Consider the following 16479-nt stretch of genomic DNA (forward strand, 5'->3'; position numbering starts at 1 on the left):
TGGTATAAGAATGATTGTTTGGGGTGGGCAAGAGATGTAGTAAAGTAGCAGACCCCACTGTTAAGGCATTCAACCCCCAATGTTTCCTTTCTTTTTTATTTGCCATAGAGTGATTCTCATCAGTTCCGTGTAATGGCAGCTGTCCTTCGTCATTGTTTACTAATCGTAGGTCCAACTGAAGACAAAACAGAAGAGCTACACAGGTGGGTAAGCTCTGTATTGATATCGCAATGAAGGACATCATCAGTTGTTGTTGGTTTTGTGCATCTAATTTCAATTGTTATAAGCACAAGAAAGTGAAAATACTACAGTAAATCAGGTAACTGGTAGGTCAGAAATAATTATCATGGAAATCATCACTATGCCCTGATGAGAAATTTTTATTCTGCCCTCTTTCACTTTGTTATATTGCAGCTCAACAGGAGAAGAGAATTTGGCATTTGTTGCAAATGCCACAAATAGTTACTGTTCTTGGTTTTATCCAGAACAGCAATAATAGTACACAGTTATTGAACACTTACTCTGTGGCATTGTGCTAAGTGCTTTATAACAATTAACTTCTGTTAATCACCATGCCAACATTATAAGGTAGATTCTGCAATTTTTCCTTTTAATAGATGAGGAAACTGATGCATAGAAAGATCAAGCAATTTCTCTGAGATTATACAGCCCTAACAAGTGAAAGAGCTGGGATTTAAACCCTGCTTTTAGTTACTACACTTAACCAGTACTCTCATTAATTTCATTTGAGGAGTACTTACCAAAAAGTATATATTTTGGCAATGATAGTTTTATTTTTTAAAAAAACTTGTAAGAATTAGGGCATAGTGTCTAGCATTAAAATATATAAAATAGGCCGGGTATGGTGGCTCACGCCTGTAAACCCAACACTTTGGGAGGCCAAGGCCGGTGGATCACTTGAGGACAGGAGTTTGAGACCAGCCTGGCCAACATGGTGAAACCCCGTCTCTATTAAAAATACAAAAAAAAGTAGCTGGGCATGGTGGCACATGCCTGTAATCCCAGCTACTCGGGAGGCTGAGGCAGGAGAAACACTGAACCTGGGAGGTGGAGGTTGCAGTGAGCCAAGGTCGCACCACTGCACTCCTGTCTAGGCAAAAGAGTGAGACTCCATCTCAAAAAATTAATTAATTAATTTTTAAAATAAAATATATAAAATAGTTCAGCTGGGTGCTGTGGCTCATGCCTGTAATACTAGCACTTGAGGAGGCTGAGGCGGGCAGATCACTTGAACTCAGCCTGGGCAACATGGCAAAACCCTATCTCTACTAAAAATACAAAAATTAGCTGGGTGTGGTGGCGCACGTCTGTAGACCCAGCTACTTGGGAGGCTGAGGTGGGAGAATCTCTTGAACCTCTGGAGGCGAAGGTTGCCATGAGCCGAGATTCCACCACTACACTCCAGCCTGGGTGACAAAGCGAGACCCTGTCTCAAATAAATAAATAAAATAGTTCAAATTTTGCGACTTGTCTGTTAAAACTATTAATGGACTGCTGTAAAAATTTATCGTACTCTGAGAACAACTGAATAAGAATTAATGCATTTTTCCAGTTCTCTTTCCATTCTGGATCAGATTTACAATAACAAGAGTTCTCACTTCATCATGATACTGCTCATGGTGCTTTATTCTATATGAATACAAATGGCATTTTAAACAATTCAAATAAACTCATATCTGCAAACAAATTACTTTGGCATTAACTCTACAAAGAATTTAACATAGGGTTGTTCTTAATAGTAGAAATTCCTTTTTGAACGCTTAAAATATTCAGTTTTCCAAAATACGGCTTAAATAAAACTATAGAAACACAGCCACAGTATAAAATGAAACATATGCTTGTTATTTTTCAATTAAATCCATATTATTTTAGTTATGATCAGCAACTTATTATTTGATATTGTACTGAATTTGCTGGTAGGTTATCTCCGTGTACTCCCTGCCCTGCAGCCTGTCAAAAGACTGTTTTTTTCTTGATTAGAAAGTGTAATTTTTTTCTGTAGCTACAAATCAAACATTCCTTTAGTTTTCTTAAGACAGTACCTTTAAAAAAAGTCAGATTAACTGCAATAAATCATATCCTAACAAGATTTTATTAAGCATTTTGACCCACTGTAATTTTTTTTCGTAATTAAGAGACACTAGAAATTTAGACCCTAAAACTAAAAGGAAATGCTCTTATAAGCCCAAGAGTAAATTAATTTTTTTAAGAAGTCAGATATCACAAGTTAAATAATCATACAAGGATGTGAAAGGAAAGCACTTTGACCAAAATTGCTATACTAGTCACAAATACATTGCCAAAGATTTCTCCGAATAATGAATTTAATATCTTGACGCAGCACCCAGTATTTGTTGAAAGAGAGCAAGACTATATAATAGAGGTTTTTAAAATAAAGTTTTTTTTAAAAAGTCATATTTATTTTCCTTAGTGATGCTCGCTTTTTTCTTTAAATTTGCTTTTATCTTAACAGTTACTTTGATAAAAACCTGTCGGCTTCACTGTAAATAAGGAGCATGCCTAGAGCCACAGACAGGATTTATGAGTATTTCTCAAAAGCTTTCTGGGAGATTGAGGTTGCTGCTGACTTAACAGTTTATCTGGAATGGCCTTGCATGTTCCTTTAATCAGAATTAGAGTGATTAGTATCATTTTGAGCAGTAATGACTCCAGGCTAATCCATTTAAATACAGTGAAAACGGCACTAACCTCAAAGTGCTATTTTAGGAAGCTTCTGTAGTGATCCTGAAAACAATTTTTCTCTGTGTGTGTGTTTTAAGCATAAAAATTTTTTTAAAGGATTTCAAAGTAACATCTCAAAATCCATTTTTGAAAGTTATTTTCTAAGTTTGTTTTTGCTGTTTTTTGGACACTTTGATTTGCTTTAAAGAAAAGTTTAATGAAATAGGTAACCCTGGGTAGTATAGTGTATGGTTGTGCTTTATCATCAAACCCAAAGAGTTGTGATGATGATTAAATGAGAGGTTCATAAAGCACCTCTTCCCTGGCAATGAGAAAATACTCAGTAAATGGCACTGCTGCTGCTGCTGCTGCCACTGCCACTGTGCCACTGATGTGCTACTTCTATTAGTATTATGATAAACATACTGGATTTTATAATATTTAGTTATTTTAAATCTTTCTTTAAAAGTTGTTTGTTGATTTTGATACACTGTTTAGGAACTTATGCCTATGTTTATCCTGTGATCGTGTAAAGACATCTTTTTTCTTTTAATCCAAGTGTTTCTGAAGCCAGATAAGTTCTATGATATATCCAAGTTAGGAGCCTATAAAGATGCTTTAGGAGAAAAGTAAGTTAAAAAAAATAGCCTGGCAGCTTTTTCTGATACGTTGTCTTTGTAAGACAGTGCAATTTTTTCAGAGAAGTCAAGAGGACATGGACATAGAGATGAAATGAGTTAGCTCGTAAAGACAGCAGACCTTGACCTTCATTTCCACTAATCAACATTTTATATGGCTTTTAAAATCAATTCTCTTTCATTTCCTTTTGTCTATACTTAATGGTAACAGGTAGGTTGTTGGTATGATCCACATTTTTTGCTTCATTGAAGGACATCCTAATTCTGTTCATTTCTATGTGCCTGAAAGTATTTTCAGCACTCCAGTCCATAATCAACAAGCTTATGCATAAATACTTAGCTCAAAAAAGTTGGCATGTGGTTGTGGTTTTATTTTATTTTGGAGAGAAGGGAAGAAATCAGGATGGCCTATATGCTGATGAGAGGCGGGGAGGACCAGATTTGATTTAATTTATTTTAGGCTGTCAATCTCGTTTTCTTTTACTCACTGAGTACATTGGTATTTATAAAGCTTTTTGTTACTGTGTCTTTGTTTAGACTAATTCATTTTGTCTCACATATTGAAGGGGACAATATAGTACATAATACAGTACCTAATAACACCTTACTACAATGCTAAATACAATGCCTTAAACATGGCAGTGTTTTTTTCTTTCAGTTTTTTTTATAGTGGTAAAATACAGTTACAGAATTTGCCATCTTTTAAGTGTGCAATTTGGTGGTTCTATTTATAATGTTGTGCAACCATCACCACCATCCTTCTCCGTAACTCTTTTCATTTATTCATTAAGATGGCTCCATCTTCTCCACTGCACACAGGTGTTTTTCAAAAAGCAAATGTCTGCTTTAAATCTTGTCATGGCTCCTCTTTGTCTTAAGGATTAAGAGAAAACTTTTTGGCAGCAGGATTGGTGGGGGATCATTGTGCAGGTATTTATGATCTGTAGTCTCATGTGGAAAATCTGTTTCTCCTGATTAGTTCCCTCTTTCATCCTGTATATATCATTCTACCAAACCTTTGAATATATATATGTGAGAGTTTATTTCTGAGCTCTCTATTCTATTTCATTTGTCTGTATGGCTTCAGGCCAGTAACACTGTTTTGGTTACTGTAGCTTTATAGTAAGTTTTGAAATGAGTAAGTGTGAGTTCTCCAGCTTTGTTCTTTTTCAAGATTATTTTGGCTATTCAGAGTCCCTTGAGATTCCATATGAATTTCAAAGTGGGTTTTTCTATTTCTAAAAAAGAATGTCATGGGGATTTTCATAAGGATTGCATTGAACCTATAGAATGCTTTGGGTTGTATTAATATTTTAACAATACTAAGTCTTCTAATTACACAAGGCAGACTTTTAATAAATGTTTGAAAATTGATTTCATTTGTTTATTAATTAAGCACTACTATGTGTTAGGCACTATGTTGAGTAACAAAGGTGAATACAGCACAGTCTCTGTTCTCCATGACTCGCTAATCAATAGATAAGACAGATTTGTAAGTAAATAGGTAGAGTTGTTTTGATGAGTGCGGTATTAGACATGAATAAGCTTATATGGTTGTACAGAAAAGGATAATTTACTTTGGAGAGACTGAGAAGGGGTTTGGATTGGTTTTGTTGTAATCATAAAGCTCTTAGCTCTTTAAGCTGATTCTCTGTAAATGACAGTCATCTAGGTGAACAGATGTTTTCTGAACTATAGCTGAGCACTGGTCTTAGAGGACTTCACAGTGCATACCTGGAGAAACATGGAGACTAAATTCCCAGACTGCCCAATTTAAATTAAGACCCTCCCTCCCCCTCATGCACATATCTTGTCACTGTCTTATCATCTGCTTTTTTTTTATAAGGAGAAAATACATAAATGTTAGGAAAGCTAAATAACAATTCAAGACAGGGATAGAGAGATATCACAGATTTTTTTTGAGTAGTTTCTCAGTAAATTAATTATTCAAATAATAATTGCTAATAGAATTCAAAGGGCAATGTCACCATGGTCTGTCGTGATGAAGAAAGTCTTCCTTGCTCAAATGATACCTGTCCTGGCCTTTTCCAGACTTCTAGTCCTCTGATGATTCCTTTTTCTCCTATCTCTAAGTCCTCTTGTAGATTTCCTTTCTTCCATCTCTATTCTAAAACATTTGTTCATCATTTCAACCTGCTCCACTCCATTACTGTGTCCTGCAAGTCTTAAAGCACTCAACCCTAGATCTGTCAGCCCACCTTCTTTCTCCATAGGCTGCTGAGCCCTAAGGAAAAGTTTTACCTAACCTGACAGATGGCTCCGTCTTCTCCACTGCACACAGAGGTGTTTTTCAAAAAGCGGATTTCTACTTTAAGTCTTTTCATGGCTCTTCTCTGTCTTAAGGATTAAGAGAAAAAAAAATTTTTTAATCACTGTGCATGTGTTTATGATATGCAGTCTCATGTAGAAAATCTGTTTCCCCTGGTCAGTTCCTGCTTTCATCCTATGTATATGATTCTACCAAAACCTTTGCAACTCTCTAAAGGCCTTCTGCACCCCCTTGTCCTCAGAAGATAACATGTTTTTACTTAGTTTTTATTATGAATATTTGGGGTGGCCTGGCAACATGGGGTAGGGGTTGTGAGATTATGAGAGAGCTTAAAGCCTTCAAATACATCTTAGCATGGCCATTGAAGCCTGACATCTGGATTAAATCTAAACCCTTTCAACAAGACTTCAGGGCAGAATATCATGCTAAAGTGTCAGAGTCTCTGCCTAATAAATTGGGCAGAATGCTGTTATCATGGCAATATGCCAGTAACTTCTGAATGAGGGAAACCATCTCTGGTTGTGTTGTATTGGATGAATCCATGGAATTGGATCTGAGGCATTGGCCTTCACCTTGGGAAATCTCTGACCGGACAGCATCCGTCTTTCTGTTATCAAGCAGCACATTTGCATGGCATGGAGCCACTTCCTCCCCTTGCCTCCAGGAGCCTACCATTCCACAATCTGCATGACTTTGTATTCAAGCTACTCTGCTCTTCTTTCTCTTCCTTAGACATAGATTCCTTATTAGGGCTTTTACACTTGCTCTGTCTACTGCCTCGAATCCTTTTCCCAGATCTTTAAGAGGCTGAGTCCTTCTTGACACTGAGAACTCAGCTCAAATGTCACTTCCTCAGTTAGGCCTTCCCTGACTGCCTAATTTAGATTAAGAACCCCCTCCCAGCCCCCTGCCACCACACACATATCTTGTCACTATCTTATCATCTGCTTTATTTTTTTCGTGGTACTTATCACTAACTGAAATAATCTTCATCTTTTATTTTTCCACTTGTTTATTGTTTCTCTCCTTCATTAAATTGTATGTAATCCCAGAATTTTGGGAGGCCAAGGCGGGTGGATCGCCTGAGGTCATGATTTTGAGGCCAGCCTGGCCAACATGGTGAAACCATGTCTCTACAAAAAATACAAAAATTAGATGGGCGAGTGGCGGGCACCTGTAGTCCCAGTTACTCAGGAGGCTGAGGCTGGAGAATCGCTTGAACCTGGGGGGCTGAGATTGCAGTGAGCTGAGATGGGGCCACTGCACTCCAGCCTGAGAGACAGAGCAAGACTGTCTGGGAAAAAAAAAAAAAAAAATTTATGCTTAAGAAGAGTGAAGATTGTGTCTGTCTTGTCTGCCATTATATACCCAACACCTAGAACAGGTATACTTAGTAAATGCTCAATAAATATTAATTGGATGAAGGGATGAATAGATAGATGATCTTGCTGACCTCTTAAGAGGCTAATTGGAAACTGTCAAGCAGGATCGTTCTTAAACCCTTAATTCCCCATCCCTACCTATAAATGTACTGTAAAATGCACCTGTTCTTTCCTGTTTTCTGCCAATCTCAGGAAATTAAGTGGCTCTCTCGCTGCCCAAGGTTAATGCCAACACCTTTTTCTTCTGCCTTTTGAGGCCTTATTTCAGCATTGAACTCCTCCTCTAGTTCTTCAATCTCTTCTTTGGGCTTTATCCCTTCAATATGTGACATGCTGAGATCTATCCCTTTTGTGAGAAAAAAAATCTTTTATCGGATCTTTGTCACCTCAGAGATATGACCCTGTTTCCTCCCTTCCCTTCACAGCTAAGTTTTTTGACAGTGTTTTGTGTGCCATTAGCCTCTAAATATTTTTATCATATTCCTAATCAATAAAAATTTTTGAATACACCCTCAAGTATATTTATTTACATATACCTTATATATATATGCTGCTAAACTGACATACGAAATAGATAATGAAATTATATACAAATAATAAAAAGGGATAACATAGAGATTAATATTTTAAAATAGATTTTTAAAATTAACCTGCCACAAACTTTTAAAATTATCAGCTGGGCGTGGTGGCTTACACCTGTAATCCCAGCACTTTGGGAGGCTGAGGTGGGCAGATCACTTGAGGTCACAAGTTCGAGACCAGCCTGACCAACATGGAGAAACCCTGTCTCTATAAAAAATACAAAATTAGCCGGGCATGATGACGCATGCCTGTAATCCCAGCTACTTGGGAGGCTGAGGCAGGAGAATCGCTTGAACCTGGGAGGCAGAGGTTGTGGTGAGCTGAGATCGCACCACTGCACTCCAGCCTGGGTGACAGAGTGAGACTCTGTCTCAAAAAAAGAAAAAAAATTATCAAATGGCAGAAGTTTTTCTTTATGTTCTGCACACTTACTATTTAAGTACCTTGTTAATTGTGGTGGCTTTGAACTATCATTAGCTAATAGCTCTGGGCACATTATATACTTGATATGTTTGGATGTTTTGTCCCCACCAAATCTCATGTTGAAAGGTGACCTCCAATGTTGGAGGTGGGCCTAGTGGGAGGTGTTTGAGTCATGGGGGTGGATCCTCATGAATGCTTGGTGCTGTCCTCCCCATAACAAGTGAGTTTTCACTCTGTGATCACTCGAGATCTAGCTGTTAAAAGAACCTAGCACCTTCTCCCCCTCTTTCTTGCTGTCGCTCTTGCTGTGTGATACTCCTGCTCTCCCTTCGTCTTCCACCATAATTGTAAGCTTCCTGAGACCCTCACCAGAAGCCAGTAAGATACAAGTGCCATGCTTATACATCCTGCAGAACTGTGAGCCAAATAAACCTTTCTTTATAAATTACCCAGTCTCAGCTATTCCTTTATGGGACTAATACAGTACTTAAGGCAAGACTCCTTAGTATTGTAGTAGTTGTAAATTCATGTTACAGATAATTTCCAGTTTTTCTAAAACTAGCTTCTTGTCAGATCTGTTTGGATTGTCCTTGTTTTGACTCATGGCATACAAAAGGCTCTGCCATTTTCTTATCCTTTGCTTATACTAATTATCTTCAGTGTTGGTGTCTTTGTATTATAGGAATTATTTAAAACAGTTTGTTCATTTTACAATAATTGGTTTAGTTAAAACTGGATATAATATATAAACCCAGTTAACTGGGCATATGTAAATTGTAATATGACCAATGAAGAAAGCAAATGAGTGACCAGGAAGGAAGGACATCACTGCTATCCTTCCGTAACGTGGAATTTTAACTCTTCTCTCAATTTTAATACTTCTTTCAAAGTATCTCAAGATACTTTGCATTTGTTTGTGACGTGGGGAGCATTTGATTTATGGTTCAGGTCTGGGTACCAGTGTCAATTCATTTATAAAATATTAGTAAAGCTTAATTTCTTTTCAACTTTTTAGATAAAAATAATAAAAATAGAACTATTTCGGCTGGGCGCAGTGGCTCACGCCTGTAATCCCAGCACTTTGGGAGGCCGAGGCAGGCAGATCATGAGGTCAGGAGATCGAGACCATCCTGGCTAACACGGTGAAACCCCATCTCTACTAAAAATACAAAAAAATTAGCCAGGCGTGGTGGTGGGTGCCTGTAGTCCCAGGTACTTGGGAGGCTGAGGCAGGAGAATGGCATGAACCTGGGAGGCGGAGTTTGCAATGAGCTGAGATTGTGCCACTGCACTCCAGCCTGGCGACAGAGCGAGACTCCGTCTCAAAAAAAAAAAAAAAAAATTGAACTCTTTTCTTCCCACACCCAGTGGATCATCTTATGTACCTCCAGGGTTGCATCTACCTCACTTTGCAGACTACTGGTTTGTACTTACCGTTTCCATGGCTTTACCCCCTATTCATTCTTCAGCCCACTGTAATCAGGCTTCTGCATCTATTCCTCTGCCAGCACAACTCTGGTTTAAGGTCATTAGTAAGTTACCTTATCATAACATACAAGACTTTTTATAATGTCCCCACCCCATTTCATACATACATAAATAGACCTTTCTAGTCTTATTACCTACTAAGACCCCTCCTTTAGAGGCCTTATCATTTGCTTTAGGTTTAGGAACCTATTTTCAATTCCCCACAAGTACCATAATCTCTCATTCCTCCAAATTTTTGCTGTTCCCTCTTATAGTGGAATATGTCTGCTGTTCAGAAGCTCCTTAATTGTTGACATTTACTATGTGCCAGGCAGAATGCTTTGCATGCCTTTCTTCATTTAATACCCACATCAACCTGGTAAGTTTAAGCTCCTTTATTTTAGAGGTGGGACAAGGCCTAGAAGAGGTTATATAATTTGCCTAAGGCATACTAGAATTCAAACCCAGTGCTTTACTAATTATGTTATGCTGCCTTCCCTTAGGAAAAGGAGTTTATTTTCTTTTTTATACCTGGCACCTAGCACAAGGCATAGCAAATATTATATTTGTTGAATGAATAAATTGAGGTTTGAGCTAGTCTTAAAGAATGAAAATGTTCTAGGCAGGAGAAAACATGGACAAATACAGAAAAGAGAGTATGTCTACAGCACATTTAGAGAACAATGACCTGGTCACTATGGGTTAAAAGGTATTTCACTGAGAGTAGCATTCAAGGGTCTTTCCATTCAAAGTTTTCTTGAAGCTTCCCCACCTGTTGCTGCTGTAGTCGTCTCTTGTTCTTTGTAGCAAAACTCCTTTAAGTGGTGACTATCTGATTCCTCTACTGTTCTTTTGAATCCAGTTCACTGAGGCTTTTAGCCTCACTACTCCACCAGAATGGCTATTGTTAGGGTCAATAGTGACTTCTGTGTTGCTAAATCCAGTGGACATTTTTCAGTCATCTTACTTGATCTGTCAGCATCGTTTGACACAGATCATCACTCCATTCTTAGATACCATGCTATCCTGGTTTTCGTCTTACCTAACTAATTGTAAATTCTTTGTCTACTCCTCAGCCTCTGAATGATAGAGTGCTCCAGGCTCAGCTTTCATAGTCTTTTAATCCACACTCACTCCTTTACTGATCTAATACAGTCTTCTCTTTAAATACCATCTACATGCCGAAGACTTTTCAGTTTATATCCCTCTGTAACCCTGATCTCCCTCCCTGAACTCCAGACTCACATAGCTAATTTCCTATTAACAGCTCCACTTGGATGTCAACTAGACACCCCAAACTTAACATCCAAAATTAAACTCTCTATCGTCCCCCTAAAAAGCTACTTCTCTTGCAGTGTTTCCCATTTTCAGTTTATGGCACCTCCAGCTTTTCACTTGCTAAGGCTAGAACTTTAGATTCTCTCACACTCCACACTAGCCTGTCAGGAAATCCTTCAATATATATCGAATGAACCACTTCGCTGTTAATACCTTGTTCACTCACCTGAATTATTGCAGTAACATCCTAACTATTCTCCCTTACCTTTGATGGCCTACTGACTGTCCTCAATGCAGTAGCCAGAGCGACCTTTTCAACCTAAGAGGATCTCATCATGCAAAACCCTGCAATGAATGATTTTCCATTTCCATCAGAATAAGATCTAAAGTTATAATATCCTACAAGACCAATCTGTTCTTCTCTGTTATCTACCTGATGTCATATCCTACTCCTCTTATGTATGGTGGGTCAGCCACACCAACTTCTTTACTGTTCTTCAGACATGCCACTGCTCCTGCCCCAGAGCCTTTGCTTTTACTCTTCTTCCTCTGATGCTCCTTCCTCAGTCACATTACTCACTCTCTAATCCCTTCAAGTCATTTAAATGACTCATCTCAGTGAAGCCTTCCCTAACCATCCTATTTAAAAGTATAACCTGGCCGGGCGCAGTGGCACACGCCTGTAATCCCAGCACTTTGGGAGGCCGAGGCAGGCAGATCACGAGGTCAGGAGTTCGAGACCAGCCTGACCAACATGGTGAAACCCCATCTCTACTAAAAATACAAAAATTAGCCAGGCATGGTGGCACACATCTGTAATTCCAGCTACTCAGGAGGCTGAGGCAGGAGAATCACTTGAACCCAGGAGGCGGAGGTTGCAGTGAGCCAAGATGGCGCCATTGTACTCCAGCCTGGGTGACAGAGCAAGACTCTGTCTCAAAAAAAAAAAAAGTATAACCCATACATACTAGTTTACCCTCCTGGGTTCTTCCCCCAGAGCACTTACCACCTTCTAGCATATTATTTAATTAATTTAAAAAAATTTTATTAACTTTTCTTTCCACACCAGGGAATAAGTTCTGTGAGGACAGGAATTTTTTCTTTATTTTCTTTATAATACCTGCCTGAAATAGTGCGTGGCACAAGTAAATAATAAATAATTACTGGATTGAGTTAGATTAAATAAAATTATTTATTTACATCTGAAAATCTTTTGGGTTTTGTTTTTTTGTTTTTTTTTTTTGTTTTTTTTTTTTTGACAGAGAGTCTCACTGTGTTGCCCAGGTTGGAGTGCAGTAGCGCAGTCTTGGCTCACTGCATCCTCTGCCTCCTGGGTTCAACCAATTCTCCTGCTTCATCCTCCCAAGTAGCTGGGATTACAGGCACGCGCCACCATGCCCAGCTAATTTTTGTATTTTTAGTGGAGATGGGGTTTTACCACGTTGGCCAGGCTGATCTCAAACTCCTGACCTCAGGTGATCCACCCACCTCAGCCTCCCAAAGTGCTGAGATGACAGGCGTGAGCCACCACACCTGGTCAGGGATCGTTCTTTTCTTTGCCTGAATCATTTCAGATGGTTTTATTGTGGTTTGGTTGATATACAAAAAGCTGTACATAGTTAATATATACAACTTGATGAGTTTGGAATTCTAAGTAAACACCTGAGAGGTATTACCATAATCAAGGCCATAAACTTTGTCATCAAAACAGTTTTTGTACTGGCATAAAACAGACATATTGACCAACAGAACAAAAGAAAGAGTCCAGAAATAAACTCATGCATATATAGTTATCTTCAACAAGGGTGCCAAGAATACACAATGGGGAAAAAAATAGTCTCTTCAATAAACGGTTTTGGGAAGACTGGATTTCACTAAAAGAATGAAATTGAATCCTTATCTCACATCATACACAAAAATCAACTCAAAATAGATTAAAGACTTAAATGTAAAACCTAAAACAATAAAACTCTTAGAAGAACACTTAAATTAGCCAGGCGTGGTGGCACACCTGTAGTCCCAGCTACTCCGGAGGCTCAGGTGGGAGGATCACTTGAACTTGAGAGGTTGAGGCTGTAATGAGCTGTGATCACACTACTGCATTCTAACCTGAGCAACAGAACAATACCCTGTCAAAAAAAAAAAAAAAAAAAAAAAAAAAAGAGGGAGGAGGAGCAGGAGGAGCAGGAGCAGGAAATGTAAGAGAAAAAGCTTACGGACATTGGGCTTGGCAATGATTTCTTGGGTATGACACCAAAAGCACAGGCAACAAAAGCAAATATAGACAAGTGGAATTACATCAAACTAGAAAACTTCTGCACAGCAAAGGAAACAGCAACTTAAGAAATGAGAGAAAGTATTTTCAATTCATATACCTTAAGAGGTTAATATCTAAAACCTATTAAAAAACTCTTAATAGCAAAAAAAAAAAAACAAACCTGATTTTAAAATGGGCAAAGAACCTGAATAGACATTTAACCAATGAAGACATGCAAACAGACAACAGGTACATGAAAAGGTACTTAACATCACTAATCATTAAGGAAATGCAAATCAAAACCTCAATATCATCTCATACCTTGTTAGAAGGGTTATTACAAAAAAAAAAAAAAAAAAAACTCAAAAAACAAAAGATAATAGATGGTAAGGATGTGAAGAAAAGGAAATCTTTTTACACTGTTGGTGGAAATGTAAATTAGTATAGCCATTATGGAAAACAGTGTGGAGGTTTCTCAAAAGATGAAAAATAGAATTATTTGATTCAGCAATCCCGCTTCTGGGAGTATATCCAAAGGAAATAAAATCACTGTTTCAAAGAGATATCTGCATTCTCATCACATGGTCATTACAGCACTGTTCACAATAGCCAAGATATTGAAACAACCTAAATGTCTATCAGTCAGATGAATGGATAAAATGTGTGTATGTATATATACACACACAGCAGAATCAGTGGAGTATTATTCAGCCTTTAAAAAAAGAAGGAAATCCCATCACTTGCAACAACATGGGTGGATCTGGAGGGCATTATGATAAGTGAAATAAACTAGGCACAGGACAAATACTCCATGATCCCACTTTTATGAGGAGTTTAAAATAGTGAAGCTTGTAGAACTAGATAGTAGAATAGTGGTTATCTGGGGCTGGGGAGAGGAGTAAATGGGGAGGTGTCAGTCAAAAGATACAAAGTTTTAGTTATGCAAGATAAGGTCTGGAGATCTCCTGTGTAACAGAGCCTGTAGTTAGCAGTACTGTATTGTATACTTAGAATGTTGCTAAGGGAGTAGGTCTTACGTTAAGTGCTCTTACCACAAAAGAAAAAAATACTTTTCAATGATTTTGAGGGGTTTGGGTGGAGTGGCTCACGCCTGTAATTCAGCACTTTGGGAAGCCATGGCAGGAAGATTGCTTGAGCCCAGGAGTTTGAGGCCAGCTTGGGGAGCATAGTGAGACCTTGTCTCTACTAAAAATTAAAAAATTAGCAAGGGGCATGGTGGCGTGTGCGTGTGGTCCCAGCTACTCAGGAGGCTGAGGTGGGAGGATCTTTTGAGCCCGGGAAGTCAAGGCTGCAGTGAGCCGTGATCATGCCACTGCACTCTGGCCTGGGCAAGAGACTCTATCTCAAAAACAATTTTTTTAAATGAATAAACAGGGCAAAAGGAAAATCTTTTGGAGATTTGAAGATTCATTTACATAGACTTTACAGCCTTGGAAAATAGATATGTAAGCCCCAAATATAAAGAAGATACATTTGACCAACAAGATTTATTAACAGCTATGGATCTACGTGTGCCATATCATGTTCTTCAGTGTAATTTCATGTTTTTTGTCCAGCGATTCACAGAGGACTAGATTTTAGATTGCCTTTCCTCTCCCACAACTGACAAGGCTTTAATCAGGGCATTAAGGAGTTCTAAATAGGTCTTGCTTTTGAATCTGCATATCAGGAGGGGGCTGGGAGCATGAGCGGGAGGATGTCATGTCTCAGTGATTAATGATCTCTAGGAAGCTGAAAAGGGGAGTGTAATATACACAGTATTTCTACCCCCTGGAGTAGGAATGCAAACACTATTGTGCAGATCTGTGCATAGTCACTGACTTCCTGGTAGCTGGAGAATTTCATACACTCTTCTACCACAAATAAAACTGTCAGAGAAGTGACAGAGCTCAAAAAGCTGGCCTTCCTTACTTAAAAAGAATAACTCAAACACAGTGAGCCAGAAAATTAATTTTGTAGTTGTTTGGAAACTGAGTTGTTAAATAAGAAATAAGAAAATGGGAACTTTTCTTGAAAAGCCTAAAACCTCCAAATATTTGTTGAATCAAACTCTACATTTGGTTTCTTAAATTTACTGAATTCCTGGAAACTGCTTACTTTAAATGAATTTAAAGGGGAAACATTCCTTTGTAATGAAATGACCCATCTTAAACTTTTCAATCTGGTCTCTGGTAGGTTCAGAGCATCATACGGTCAGTGGACTTAAGAGCCTATTGCCTGATGTTTAGGGAAAAAATCACAACATTTCAGAATGGCTTGTATACAGTTTTTGAAAATAATTCTAAGGTAGAGTTATCTCCCCCCTTTTATTCTCAATGAATCTATGGTATTATTTAGTAACAATTTCTAAATGCTTAAGATAGAAGCGAAACATTCTGAACTATAGATAAGATAAACTACAGATATTTGCAAAAAAAAGTTTTAAGAGAAAGTTTTGGGGAAAGCTTGTATTTCAGCCACCTTTGATTATTTACCAATAACCAAATATAGAGATTTTGTGCATAACACCAGTAGCAGCAGCAGTATTTGGTTTTAGTGAGGACAACCAAATAACTTGTATTTTACTAGGAACCATTTATTCATATGACTTGTTAAATTATTTTTTGCTCTTGATTCATTTTTTTGATGCCCTATACATTACCATTTTCTGTTATGCATTGTCTAACTTTTCAACTGACTTGTTACTGGTTTTTATTTTTCCATAATATAAAAAGAAAGGAAATATTCATTCTTGGGGAAGTGGAGCGCAATTCAGGATAGAGGAAAGAAAAATTTTTATATTTCTATTTCTTTGTTTTTCTGTTTGTTTTGCTTTATTTTTTAGGGTGTCACTATAAAGTAGAAGGAGCTACTGGTCTAAATTAAGATAGTATCAGATAGATTAAGCTCTAAATTTGGTTTCCAAGTGGTTAGACTTTTAAATTGCATTTGCAGGAGTTTATTTTTAGTCAGGATGTGGTTATTTTTAGATCTGCTTCTCTGTCACTAGGAAATGAAATGCCTGTCTTTCCATTGTTGTTCAGGAAGTTCTAAGGCACAGGCATATAAGAGCCAGTTAGCCTAGAACACCACCACTCCTTTTAGATGAAAGAATATGAAATAACTCATGGAAGAAATTATGTTTGTTGAGAACATATCTAATTTTGAAATTGTTAGTGTCATTTTAATCTTTTGTACACTGAACAACAGAACAAGGTTTTTAGGCAATGCCAAAAATATAAGGTTTGGGTTCCCCCTACTGGTGTGCATCCCAGGCTCGTGTATTCATTAATACATAGCTGAAAGGCCTAGGGGCTAGAGATTAGAAATAGCTATATTAACTTCATTTAGAGACCTGATGATAAGAAAGAGAGAAAAAACTCCATTTCCCTTTTTCTGCATATGTCTTACAAAAAATGGGATGATTTTAAAATTGTATTTTCTACATTTAGAAAGAAT

The 16479-nt window shown here is 37.8% G+C and overlaps 1 protein-coding gene across 10 annotated transcripts in view; it reads left to right on the forward strand.

Moving 5' to 3' along the window:
• The window catches only part of RIC8B (RIC8 guanine nucleotide exchange factor B), a 116412-nt gene that overhangs the window by 54958 nt on the left and 44975 nt on the right, over positions 1-16479 (forward strand). For all 10 annotated transcript variants that reach the window (XR_008493035.2, XR_010122695.1, XM_054445066.2 and 7 more), the window contains one exon: positions 109-203. Coding sequence is in view for 8 of the 10 variants with exons in the window: in XM_054445066.2 (XP_054301041.1) it covers positions 109-203 (95 nt within the window). In the remaining 2 variants the exon portion in view is untranslated. The remainder of the gene's footprint in view (positions 1-108; positions 204-16479) is intronic.

Source organism: Pongo pygmaeus, chromosome 10 (genome assembly GCF_028885625.2).
Source record: "Pongo pygmaeus isolate AG05252 chromosome 10, NHGRI_mPonPyg2-v2.0_pri, whole genome shotgun sequence".
NCBI classification, from domain to species: domain Eukaryota; kingdom Metazoa; phylum Chordata; class Mammalia; order Primates; family Hominidae; genus Pongo; species Pongo pygmaeus.